This window comes from Colobus angolensis, unplaced genomic scaffold (assembly GCF_000951035.1).
Source record: "Colobus angolensis palliatus isolate OR3802 unplaced genomic scaffold, Cang.pa_1.0 Scaffold8, whole genome shotgun sequence".
Lineage (NCBI taxonomy): Eukaryota > Metazoa > Chordata > Mammalia > Primates > Cercopithecidae > Colobus > Colobus angolensis.
In genome coordinates, this window is record NW_012121820.1 from 15,227,291 (window position 1) to 15,240,371 (window position 13,081).

A 13,081-nucleotide genomic window follows, 5' to 3' on the forward strand; every position below is an offset into this window, starting at 1 on the left:
CTTCATTATAAAATGGGAATAATAATGGTACCTATCTGATGGAATTGTTATAATATTATGCGATATAATATCATATCACAACAATTCACATAATATCCTAATAATCCTATTCTCATAGGTACCACTATTATTCCCATATACCATTATTACTCCCATTTCATATTATATGAAATGCTGTTTCATATAATATCATGAACTTGTAGATAGATTTAAAAATCCCTGTGGACTTGAAGGAAATGTTCTGACAATGTGCTTTGTGAGTCTATCTGTTCAATATTTTTATCAATGTATTTAGAACACACAGGATATGCTCATTAAATGTGCAGTCGACCAAAAGCTGAGCTGCAGAGATAATATACCATAGAAACAGCTGAGATCCAAAAGAATCTTAAAGACTACAAATAATGAGGTAAATCTTAGATGAAGAAACTTCAGGTTTAAATGTAAAGTTCTGTGCATTACTTTCAAACACTCCCAAACAAGTACAGGATGAGAAAAACAGATGAAAGGTAAACGTGTGAAAAAAAACTCAAGGATTTTAGTTGACTTAATACAAATCACCAAGTTCTCAAAAATGCAATGCAGTCTGAGTACATTTTAATGAAAACGTAATATTATACAGAGTTTAAAGATCATTAAAACATATCTAGAATATTGTACTCTGCTAGGTGCAGGTGGCTCACACCTGTAATCCCAGCACTTTGGGAGGCCGAGGCGGGTGGATCACCTGAGGTCAGGAGTTCGAGACCAGCTTGGCCAACATGGAGAAATCCCGTCTCTACTAAAAATACAAAAATCAGCAGGGTGTGGTGGCACACCCCTGTAGTCCCAGGTACTCGGGAAGCTGAGGCAGGAGAATTGCTTGACTCTGGGAGGCAGCAGTTGCAGTGAGCCAACATAATGACATTGCACTCCAGCCTGCGTGACAGGGCGAGACTCCGTCTCAAGAAAAACAATAAAAAATAATAGAGTATTATACTCTGTAAACCACCTGTAAGAGGCGCATAGTCAAACCTATGCCAGTTGAGAATAACCAGGATGATAAAGGTACTTGAATCTTTGTAATATTTAAAAAAAAAAAACAAAAAAAACTGAAGGTAATGGCAGAAGTGAACCAGAGAGAACATGAGGACTGCTTTTGGATACTGCTACTGCCTGGACAAAAAGGATTTAATGATCAAAAGTATGAATCAGAACCAATGCATAGAAGTGGGAGAGATTTTAGCTCGATGTAAAGTATCAAGTCTTTAACAAAATGAAATAGGCAAGCTTGGGGGTTAGAAAATCCCCAAATTAGAGGCTAAATAACTTGGTACACATGTCTTAAAGGTGACAGGCAAAGGGACTGTTGAAATGACTTCCAAGAGCCCTAATCCTGAATTTGTATTAGTGTACACAGAGGGGAAAAAAAACCTAACCAGCTAATCTGTACTCCATAATTTTCTACTATGTGTTCAGCATTGTGTTGGCAAAGAAGCCAACGTGCTCTCTACCAAGACTGGGAAGACAACACTAGCACACATCACACATAACCAGGTATAATCATGACAGTATAAAATTCCATGCTGTGCATTAGGGTCAGAGAGAATGAGCACAGAAGTGCAGAAAAGAGTCATCTTTAGAAGCGGAATAACCAAAGGCTCCATGGAGGTAGCTAGATTTGCTATAAGCACTGAACAGTGGAGGATGTAGCCAAAGGAAGAAAAAAGAGGTCCTGAAACCCAGGGGAAGAGCATAAACATGTATAAGCACAGCCAGTTCATAGCCACAGTGCTCTGTCAGGCCTGACAGCGGTAGAAGAGACAAGCTGCAAAGCAGTGGTGGAAAAGATCAGATAGTGCCCTTGAAAACCAAATCAAGGAGTTTAGACAACAAGGAAGGAAACAGATCTACTCAAGGTTTTCAATCATTCAAGCAGTAGAATCAAAATTGTGCTTAAGGACGATGAGTTTTGCAATAGAATAAAAGATGAACAAGAAGGGCTAAGAGATCAAAAATAGGGCAACTGGGCAAGAAGTGAGGAGGGCCTGGACTAGGATGCTATCCAGGTTGGAGAGGATGGAGGAAATATTTTACAAAAATAAAATCTGTTTAACTCAGTCACTGGCTTTACATGGGGAATGACAGAAAGACAAATCAGACAAACAGCCAAAGTTCTGTGTTTGCATAACTGGCAAACAGCAATGATACTAACACAAAGCAGCAATTGTGAAAGAACACAGAAATCTGGTTAGGGACACGTTTCACAACGACAGTTAAGACTGAAAATTGGAGATACCATTTGTTGAGTTGCTAGCAGAGACAATACAGCTGAAGAGAAACAGATAAGCCATCTAGCTTACTGGTGAGGTTGAGAAGAAGCATCCCAAGACTCTACTCACCCTGAGCACATATGCAATCCTCACTGCCAGTCATGCACTCATAGAACACCCCATCCAGGCTAGGATGGAGCAAGTTTATTTTTGTATAATGAGAAATGTCCCCTCCTTTCTCTCCATATCCTTCTTACTCTTCAAGACATGCATCAAGTTTTAGTTCCATGACACCTTTTTTTTTTTTTTTTTCTGAGATGGAACCTCACTCTGTCGTCAGGATGAAGTACAGCGGTGTGATCTTGGCTCACTGCAACCTCCGTGTCCTGGGTTCAAGCGATTCTTCTGCCTCAGCCTCCTGAATAGCTGCGACTACTACCACGCCCAGCTAATTTTTGTATTTTTAGTAGAGGCGGGGTTTCACCATGTTGGCCAGGATGGTCTCGATCTTCTGACCTTGTGATCCGCCCTCCTCGGCCTCCCAAAGTGCAGGGATTACAGGCATGAGCCACTACACCCGGGCCTATGACACTTTTAAGGCTCCCCTGGCCCACACATGGTCTTCTTTCTGAACTTGTATTACTTCTAGTATTCATCATCAGCATAAGTGCATGTTTCAGTAGCTGTATTCACATTTTTTAAAAATATTATTTTCTAGCTATTTGCCAAACCTCCATAAAGTCACCGAAAGTCCAGCATTTGCATAGTGAGCAGGACTAAATGACAGGAAGCACTCTTCTAAAACTTCACTGAATGACTTAAGCCCACAGGAATAGAAACAAATCCAACTTCACTGTGCATGCCCCAAGTAAGCAACAGGCCACTAAACTCGTAGAAGATGCTGGGATCTTGGTAAGGGCTGACTTACACACAAATTTTCAAGCGGTTTTGCCTGCTTTACTAAGACCAAGATGCCCCCGCCCAGACTGACTTGCCACTCCTCCTTTCTGCTTTTATATTTTCTGAGCCTTCATCTGCACATGTCCTTTCATGAGCCTCGTCTTTCCATGTGTACTATGGTTCCACCTAATCTTCACTAACTGTTCCATTCAGTCCACAAATGTGGCTAAGCTGCCTTCCTTCCCTCTTTCCACTATGCTCACTTACAAGCCAAACATAAACTCTCTCAACTTTCTCTGCTACTCTTTTTCAAGATACCAAACTCCCCGTTTTTACTCCTTTACTACACCAAAATGCTCAAAACAGCAGTCTTGGTGCCTTCTTACCCACCCTGTACTCTGGCTTGAGGCTCAAACTTGACCCATCCTCTCAGAGTCAGGTCCAATGTCATTTTCCCTAAGAATGTTACTCTGACTTCCCCTTATCTGGAAGTATTCATTTCTTCCTTCCAACTCCCTAGCATTTTATTTATACCTCTTCTCTTGGAGCACTTATTTTCCACCTAATATTATAGCTATTTGTGTTCATATTTTATCTTCCCTACAAGATGGTAGACATAATAGTGACTAAATCAGATTTATCTTTATGATCCTATTCTCATTTCTTAGGAGAGTTCATAAATCTTGGTTGAATGAACCTATACTATGTAATATAAACGGTATAGCAGAGAATACAGACCACTGAGCTGTAAAGCAGATCTAATAGTGTAACCACAGAGAGACAGACACCATCTCTGGACTTAGCATCAAAGTGAGGGGGTACAGTAAGTCTAGCTCTAACACGGTATGACTTGAATTAACATCAAATGGTATAGAAAAAGAAGAACTCAAACTCTCAATCCCAAGTTCCTCGTTTCTTTTGGTCTAAAAAACAGGTAAAAAAAATATAGATTTTCTTTCCATTTTATTTCTGGAGAAAAAGTATCCTAAAGGGGCTGCATAACGCAATGCTGAACAATCAGGAAGGAAAGGAAACAACATGGATCACTGCTAACCCCATCTAGTTCCTAGGCACAATCCCTGCGCAGTCACTTCCATACCATGTTAGGGTGGCTTCAGCAGCATCCTTTACCCTCATAGATGCAGGGTTTGGCTCCTTATCTCCTTTGTACTTGACCTCTTGCTCACTGTTCCTGGACTTACTTCCTGAGATACCCAGTTCCACAATCTCCAGTACTTCCTTAAGGCAGTCCTAAAAGCAGGAAAGGCAGATCAATTTTTGTAACACATCTTTCTCATGAGAAGACAAGGAAATCTATCCACATGCTAGCAGTGGTTCTGTTTTGGTGGAAGGGCTCCAGATTCTTGCTAATTTCTTTAATGAGTATATATTAATTTCACAGTAATATAATAAACTTTACACCCCCACCCCCCAATTTCTCTTTAAAGAACTAAATTTTGGTGTTTAGAGTGTTAGATAAATAAATTCAATTCAACTTTCTTGTTAAATTACCAAAGACTGTAAATCACAAAAGCACAAATCAGAGATTAAATAATAATTCAGTTAAGCCTGGGATAGTGTAACCACAGAGAGACAGACAGCATCTTTGGACTTAGCTATCAAAGTGAGGGGGATGGTTTAAGACATATTATTAATATCCAAAGGAAATCTTGTCATTGACATTTTTAGGTAATTTCTGGTATTATAACTTTAGAAGCCATAATGAAAATGACTAAGATTTAATCAACAATATTATTCCTTAAACTACATAAAGGTTTTCATAAATATCGAATGATCTCTCCTTTTATTTGCGCTGTAAATTCCTTATAACACCTGCTTCCCTATAAGGAAGACATTACGTGGAACAATGGTTGGGAACGTGGACTAGTTATCTGCGTCCACTTAAGAGTGAAGAAATGAGTACGGAGTAACATATTTCCATAGAAGCAAGCTTTAGGACGAGCTGTGCTCTAGGTTTGCGGCCTGGCAATCATCTGCCCTTCTTTGTTTGGTGAAGGGTGACAGAAGTGCCTACTAGCTATCTCCAGGCTACCATCCTTTCAAGAAACAACAGTCTCGATAGTTCAGATAGATTAGTCAAGGTCCCATCTTTCTAAAAAATTTCTCTATGACTTAATTTGCAACCAAATGTAAGCAAAATGAACAGTTTTCAAGTTGTACCCAAAAGGACAAGTGTTTCACTGTAATCTAACAAGTATTTTCAGTTTATGAAGTGTACAATATTTAAATTTAGATATTCTCTTTCAAAAGGCATTTTGCTAGCATACATTTTTGTTTTTACTTAATGGTTTAAAATAAAATAAACTCACCTTTTCATCAAGCATATCAGGGTGCTCTGTCAGCCAAACACAGAGACACTGAAAAGCTGCCACTATCATGGAGTGCAGATCCCTAGAGTGAAAAGGAGCTGGCCGACTACACTGATACACAATGTAGCTGCACACCGAACTGATGGCTCGCTTCCGGTCTCCTGAGTCAACCATCACCTTTACCTAAGCATATTCATTTGGAGAACAAAAACAGTCAGCCAGGAATTGCTGTACCAATTTCAAAGCATTTGTACTGAAGCTTGACCTATTTGACAATGTGATACACTACAGGAAGCCTTGCTTTTTTATATTATTTATACATAGGAACAGATTATTTCAGATGTATTGTAATACTCCCCCAAAAATAGGGGCATTTTTCAAGTGCTGAAACAGTATTTCATTTTAGGATAGTTTTTCATGCCCTAAAACCCAAACCCATTGGGTACACCTGTCCATCATTGCCAGAGACTGAAAGAACATGGGCACATTTTTAAACCCCTAACCCAACCTCACAGTGATGCTCTAGGTTCTGCAGAAAGTTCTGTGCAGCTGCTCAGAGGCATAACTGTCATACAGTAAATTGCCCAATATTTCAAGTATACAATTGGTCAATTCTGACGTAAGTATGCACCTGTGAACTATCACCACAATCGACAGTGGATATATCTATCACCTCCAAATCTCTTCATGCACCTTTGTAATCCTTCCTCCCACTCCTCTTTGCCCCTCTCCCTAAGCAACTGCTGATCTGCTGTCACTATAGATTAGCTTGCATTTTCTAGAGTTTAAAGAAATAAAATCATATAAAAGTCATACAATATGTACCTTTTTTTGGTCTGGTTTCTTTCACTCAGCATAATTATTTTCAGATTTAGCTACACTTTTGGGTGTATCAATTGTTCATTCATTTATATTGCTGAATAGTAGTCCATTACATGGATATACCACAATTTATCTAGTTACCTATTAACAGACATTGGGTTGTTTCCAGTTTCTGGATATTATAATTACAGCTGCTATAAACACTCATGTACAAGGTATTTGTATCGATATATGTTCTCTTATCTCCTAGGAGTGGAATTATTGGGTCACATGTAGGTGTATGCTTACCTTTTTAAGGAACAGCCAAGCTGTTTTCCAAAATAGTGGTTCCATTTAACATTCCCATCAATAGTTCCTCCACATCCTCACCAACATTTGGTATGGCCAGTCTTTTATACTTCAGCCATTCTAAGAGATTTGCAGTGGTATCTCATCATGGTTTTAATTGCATTTCCCTAATAATTAATGATATTGAGTATTTTTTCATGTGCTTATTTGCCATCTGTATATCGTCTCTGATAAAACATCTATTCAAATCTTTTGCCCAATTTTTAATTGGGTTGTTTGCTGTATTATTAAGGGCTTTTGTTGTTGTTTTGTTGTTTTAAAAGATTAAAGGTCCTTACAAGGCAACATCCAGACTCCAGATCCAGCTGCCAAGGAGACCCTATTACGCAGTTGGGGCTGGGTAGAGCATGGCTTCCTAACCATCTGTCCTGAGATGGGCATGGCGAATAGTATCTCATTTTTAGGGTCCACAGTGCTCACGTGGTCAGGCAGGGGATTCTTAAGGTCAATCTTACCACTTGGGCACAGAACGTATGAGCTTCACTCTGACGCCCAGCAAACCCTGTCTTAGCAGCACATGGTGGATGGTGGTATCAATGTAGCAGTTAACAGGGTCCCTACTGTGGATCATCAGATGACACACAAAGTTTATGGATTCAGTTCTCTGCCCTTAGAGTTTCCCTGACACCATGAACTCGTAGCCCTTGCCCCACTCTCCATAATGAACCACAGCACACTACAGAAGGCTCTCCTCACAGCAAACCCTAATAGTAGTTTACAGCACAGACTCTGTCTAGGCAATGGCATAGAGAATTCTTTTAGGCCACCTTTTCAGCATAAAGCTTTACCTGCCCTCAAGGAAGCCAAACCTCTTCTGAACTACCTCGGCCAATTCACAGATCCGGCGGTTCTTTTCACAAAGAACATTCTGCATCCTGGAGGCTAAGGTAGTGATTTCTATCCTGGTTGTTACAACTTGGACCTTAACCCCAGAGCAGTCACCTTCTGCAAGCTTCTGAGTGAAGAACTCGCTCAGTTTATTTCTTAAGATGCTATCAAACCTCCTCTTCTTAGAAATTTTCACCGCCATATTGCTGCTGTGCACCACCAAAAGGAAAGGCTATTATTGAGTTCTGAGAGTTCTTTATGTAATCTGAATACAAATCTTTCATCAAATATATGCTTTGTAAACATTTCCTCCCAGCCTGTGATTTGTCATCTCATTCTTTTAACAGTGTTTACTAAAGAACAGCAGTTTTAAATTTTGAAGTCCAACATACCAGTTTGTTCTTCTACAGCGTAAGATCTAAGAAATCTATCCCAAGGTCACAAAGATTTTCTCCTGTTTTCTTCTGGAAGTTTTATAGTTTAGTTTATACATATATATTTATGTAATAGAGACAAAGTCTCACTATGTTGCCCAGACTGATCTCGTCTTGCCTCAGCCTCCCAAAGTGCTGGGATTATAGGCATGAACCACCGTGCCCAGCCAGTCTGAGTTAATTTTTGTTCACAGTGCAAGGTATGAATCAAAATTTTTTGTTTTTTGTGTATGAATATCCAATTGTTTTATAGTACCTCTGGCTGAAAAGACCATCCTTTCTCCTTTGAATTACCTTTGCACCAAAAATGAGATGACCACTTATGTATAGATATACTATTTTCTTCCACCAATCAATTTGTCCACCCCTATGCCAATACCAGGCTGTTTTGATTTACTGTAGCCTTACAGTAAATTATAAAATCAGGAAGTGTTAGCCCTTTATGAATTGTTAGGCATGTCCAGAGCAGTGCTCCGTCTAGGACTAATTATTCCTTACTACTGAGTGTACTAAAGGTTACAGGAAATAGTACCTTGCTCTCAAAGACAGCAGTGTGGTCCTGTGTGTCTCGCAAACGGTTGTTTTTTATTTTCTGTACTAGTAAGTGCTTCTCACAAAATTATGATGTCCATTCTGGAGGATCTTTGAGGTAAACTCTAAGTGGTGGTAAGAACACCTTAGGTTTTATCGCTTATTTTGTTTCTTATGGCTTAGGTAAGTCACAGCCTCTGACACCTATTCCCACAACTGAAAAATGAGGATTTGAACCGTATCATCCCAGACAGTAGCACCTGTTCATCAGCTTTTTGTTCACAAAATATTTTCTATATTTCCTCAATTATATATTATATGTAAGATAATCCTGCTCATCTTACTGACAAGAAAACACTTAGACGTTAGAGAAAATGCAAAGAAAGTGAAACTCTCATACATTGGGAATGTAAAATGATTCAGTTACTGTGAAAAACAGTTTGGCAGTTCCTCAAAAAGTTAAACATAGGGTTACCATATGACCCAGTAATTCTGCTCCTAGGTGTACATTCAAAAGAATTGAAAACTGGTATTCAAACAAATACATGTACATACATGTTCACAGCAGCACTAGCCTGACAACAGCCTAAAGATTAAAACAACCCAAATGTCCATCAACTGATAAACGGATAAACTGGGGTATATACACACAATGAAATATTATCCAGTCATAAAAGGGAATACAGTTGTGACACATTCTACAACATAAATGAAACTTGAAAACATTATGCTTAGTGAAAGAAACCAGACACAAAAGGTCACACATTGTATGATTCCATTTATATGAAATGTCCAGAATAGGTGGATCCATTGAGATGAAATGCAGACTGGTGGTTGTCAGAGGAGGGGGGTGGGTAGACTGAAGCAAAACTGCTTCATGGGTATGGGGTTTCCTTTAGGGATGATAAAAACATTTTAGACCTATAAGTAGAAGTTGCTCAACACTGTGAATGTACCAAGTCACTGAATTGTTTGTTTTTAAATGGCTAATTTTATATTATACGAATTTCATCTCAAAAGAAAGAATACACTTAGAGAAGCACAAATGACCACCAAGCTCTAAGTTTCCACAAAACTGAAATAATGGCTGTGAAAGAAATCTGAAAAGTGTAGCTAAGGCTGGGTGCAGTGGCTCACACCTGTAATCCTGTTACTTTGGGAGGCCAAGGCGGGTGGATCACTTGAGGTCAGAAGTTCGAGATCAGTCTGGCCAACATGGTGAAACCCCATCGCTACCAAAAGTACAAAAATTAGCTGGCTGTGATGGCGTATGCCTGTAATCCCAGCTAGTCAAGAGGCTGAGGCAGGGGAATTGCTTGGAAGCAGAGGCTGCAGTGAGCCGAGTTTGCACCATTGCACTACAGCCTGGGCGACAGAGCAAGACTCTGTCACAAAAAAAAAAAAAAAAAGTGTAGCCAATTTTCACTTATCTCTGATAACGGAGGATGGCAGAGCCACAGGTAATCCCAAATGGTATACATTAGGATAACCATTTTTTACAAAATCAATATGTATTTTATTATCATATGCAAATAAATAAATGACAAGTATTGAAATGTTTCCTATAATTTAACAGTAAAAATCTCATTCATACTCTTTGAATCTATTTCTAAAAAGTAAAGTTCATTTCATAGAATATCACTTGGAGGCTTAACTTTGCACACTTTGGATATAAACTATGTTTGAGTATGATCAACACTAAAATACCCACACAAGGGGTCAAGAGATACAGAAAAAAGAACCACGGCCCAAGGCTGTTGGGTTAAAATAAAAGGACTGTCTTCCTCACCTTTGCAAGGCCAGAGAGGAGCTCTAAAGCTGCCAGTGATATGCTCATGTCTTGGCGCCACTGGGAGTTGAGTCTTTGGGTGACGAGATGAATGCTGCGAATCAGGAGCCCAGCAGCTGAATCTGTATTAAGAGCTAGGATATAACCCCAATGCCACATCCCACAGGGAGGGAAAACAACTAAGCATTAGTAACGAGAAGCACAGCATCCACTAGGCACAGACCACAGCAGCCACAGTGAGAACGACGGGCACCCACACAGTGCTATGCTCCCCACCCCACTGGGTTGAGTGCCAAGCCCAACTACACGGTGCACAGGCACATGTGCTAGACCAGAGCAGCTTCTAGCTCCTGGTTCATGCACTTTCACACAACTGTGGGATTTGGCAGTTTCAGTGTCATTTTTATAACAACGTAAATCTTGAAGTTTCTAAATTATCAACTCATAGAGAGGTACATTTTCAAAAAGAGTGATGAAAAGGCTATCAATCATTTCCTTCAAACTTTATAGAGGAAAGAATTCTAATTTTACAGCCTCCTCAGATGCTGGGAAGTACTCTAAAGCAAGCATCTGTTGAATTTACTCACAGGGTTTAAGCCATCAAAACTCACATGCAATGCCTTTTCAAACACACTTTAACATTTAATTCTCCAGGATTACTTTAATACTTCTAAAAAAATTAAATAACCAAGCCACCGTATTTTTATTTGGGCTCCAATCTATATTTAAAAGCAATCACTAGTTAGCTAGTAGGAAATTAGGAAAAATTAAATAAGGACAAATTAAACTGAATTTATAAAGGAAGCTTTAGGGACATTATACCTGTCGATCCTATCAGAAAGAGGGCAGTGACAACAGAAAAAGGAATGATCATTAAAGAGAGACACTCATGCGACACTAACACAAATCAGGATTTCTTAGTAAAAAATAGTTTACGACATTACAAGCAGAGCTCACTAACACCAGTTCAAAATGCTAAAACAAACAATAATCACTTAAAACATTTATATTAGAATACACGCAGTAATGAAAATTTCTTTTTTTCTTTGTTTTTGTTTTGTTTTGTTTTGAGATGGAGTCTCGCTCTGTTGCCCAGGCTGGAATACAGTGGCGCAATCTTGGCTCACGGCAACCTCTGCCTCCCGGGTTCAAGCGAGCCTCCTGCCCTGACCTCCCGAGTAACTGGGATTCCAGTTGCCTGCCACCATCCCCAGCTAATTTTTGTATTTTTAGTAGAGATAGGGTTTCACAGGCTGGTCTCGAACCCCTGACCTCAGGTGATCCGCCCACCTTGGCCTCCCAAAGTGCTGGGATCACAGGCATGAGCCACTGCGCCTAGCCAGTATTGAAAAATTTATTTAGCTTAAACATTTTAGAAAGCATAAAAAATAATTTTCAACCTATAGAATGCCTAAATCTACATACACAGTGAATAAGATAATTTAAATAACTTCTTCACAAATATAATATTTAAATGTGTCAAATATCCACACAATGGCTTTATATACCTGATATGTTCAAGGATACTTGTTGCAAACTTCAACCACAGAAACATGCCTCATGAATTCATGAACTCACGAACATGGCTCATGACATGCCTCATGAACCTCATGAACGTGGCTCATTAACTCTCCAGATAATTAAAAAATTAAACTCACATCTAAGAATCTAGATATCACTCCAATCTAGTTGGATAAGTGCTCACAGATTCAATACACTGTTAGTACTTATGCAGAAAAACATAAAGGTACCTATAAACTCACAGAACCCATAAAACAACTGCCCAAGGTAGGGGACAACCTTGTATAGGATGCTTGGCTGGCAAATGTTTTAGTTGGCAGGACAAAAAATAAAAATGTTTCAGGGCTAATGAATCTAGTGAGCTACAGTAGGGAGTACACAGGTTTTAACATGAAGACACGCTTTCCTCTGGGCTGCTATCTAATACATCCCCCATCACCCTCCTTGCCACACTGCAATAACTGCCTTATTGGACATCTCTGCCACTACACTGTGAGCTCTGAGGCAGAGCTCACATCTTATTTGGTTCTCTACCACCACACATAGTAGAGAATTCAGAAATGTTTCCTGATCACCCATTACTATCAATTATAAAATCTAATATACTACCCCAAATCTAATATACTACCCAAAAGCTATACAGCTAAATTAAAAAGATTTGTTTTCTTTTTCTTAGCTTCTTAAGATTGACATCCTCTCTATTACACTAAGGTACATAAAAAACATGAACATTAAAATTTGTAATGTTTTATAAATGTAAGCATTAAAGTCATTCTATTAAACTTTGAATTTCAAAAGAAACACGACTAACCATAATCTCTTAAGAGAGCTTGAGCAGGTCTCTCACTATCGGGAGTCGTGGGCTCCGTGCTTCCACCACTTGTTGAACTAATACCACTATTGGTGCGACTATGACTCTTCAGGTTATTTTCTCCACCACCCTAGTCAAATGAAAATGAATCAAGTGTTTGAGGGTTACATCACAGTTTACGAGTACAAATAAAGGTCAATCATTAAAAACCATGTTGATAAAGCAGAATGTGCCAACTGAATAGTACAAACTGATACTAATAGATAGAAATTGACAAGGGATTAAAACCACTGCGGTCTTTTTTTACATAGACACATCTACTGGAGGGTATGAAGGGTTTCACTACTACAGGTGCCCATACTGGGGTCTTCTCTGCCACTATTTACAAAGGGCTGGCCCAGCTTTTTCTTTTTTTAATTTTTTTTTATTTTTATTTTTTGAGACAGAGTCTTGCTCTGTCGCCCAGGCTGGAGTGCAGTGGCCAGATCTCAGCTCACTGCAAGCTCCGCCTCCCG

At 39.2% G+C, this 13,081-nt stretch overlaps 1 protein-coding gene across 1 annotated transcript in view; it reads right to left on the reverse strand.

The window, feature by feature from the left end:
* Positions 1-13,081, reverse strand: part of RALGAPB (Ral GTPase activating protein, beta subunit (non-catalytic)) — a 107,657-nt gene that overhangs the window by 30,471 nt on the left and 64,105 nt on the right. The window contains exons 15-18 of the mRNA XM_011929208.1: positions 12,567-12,696; positions 10,235-10,356; positions 5,483-5,665; positions 4,252-4,403 (exon numbers count right to left, since the gene is read on the reverse strand). Coding sequence (XP_011784598.1) covers positions 4,252-4,403; positions 5,483-5,665; positions 10,235-10,356; positions 12,567-12,696 — 587 coding nt within the window. The remainder of the gene's footprint in view (positions 1-4,251; positions 4,404-5,482; positions 5,666-10,234; positions 10,357-12,566; positions 12,697-13,081) is intronic.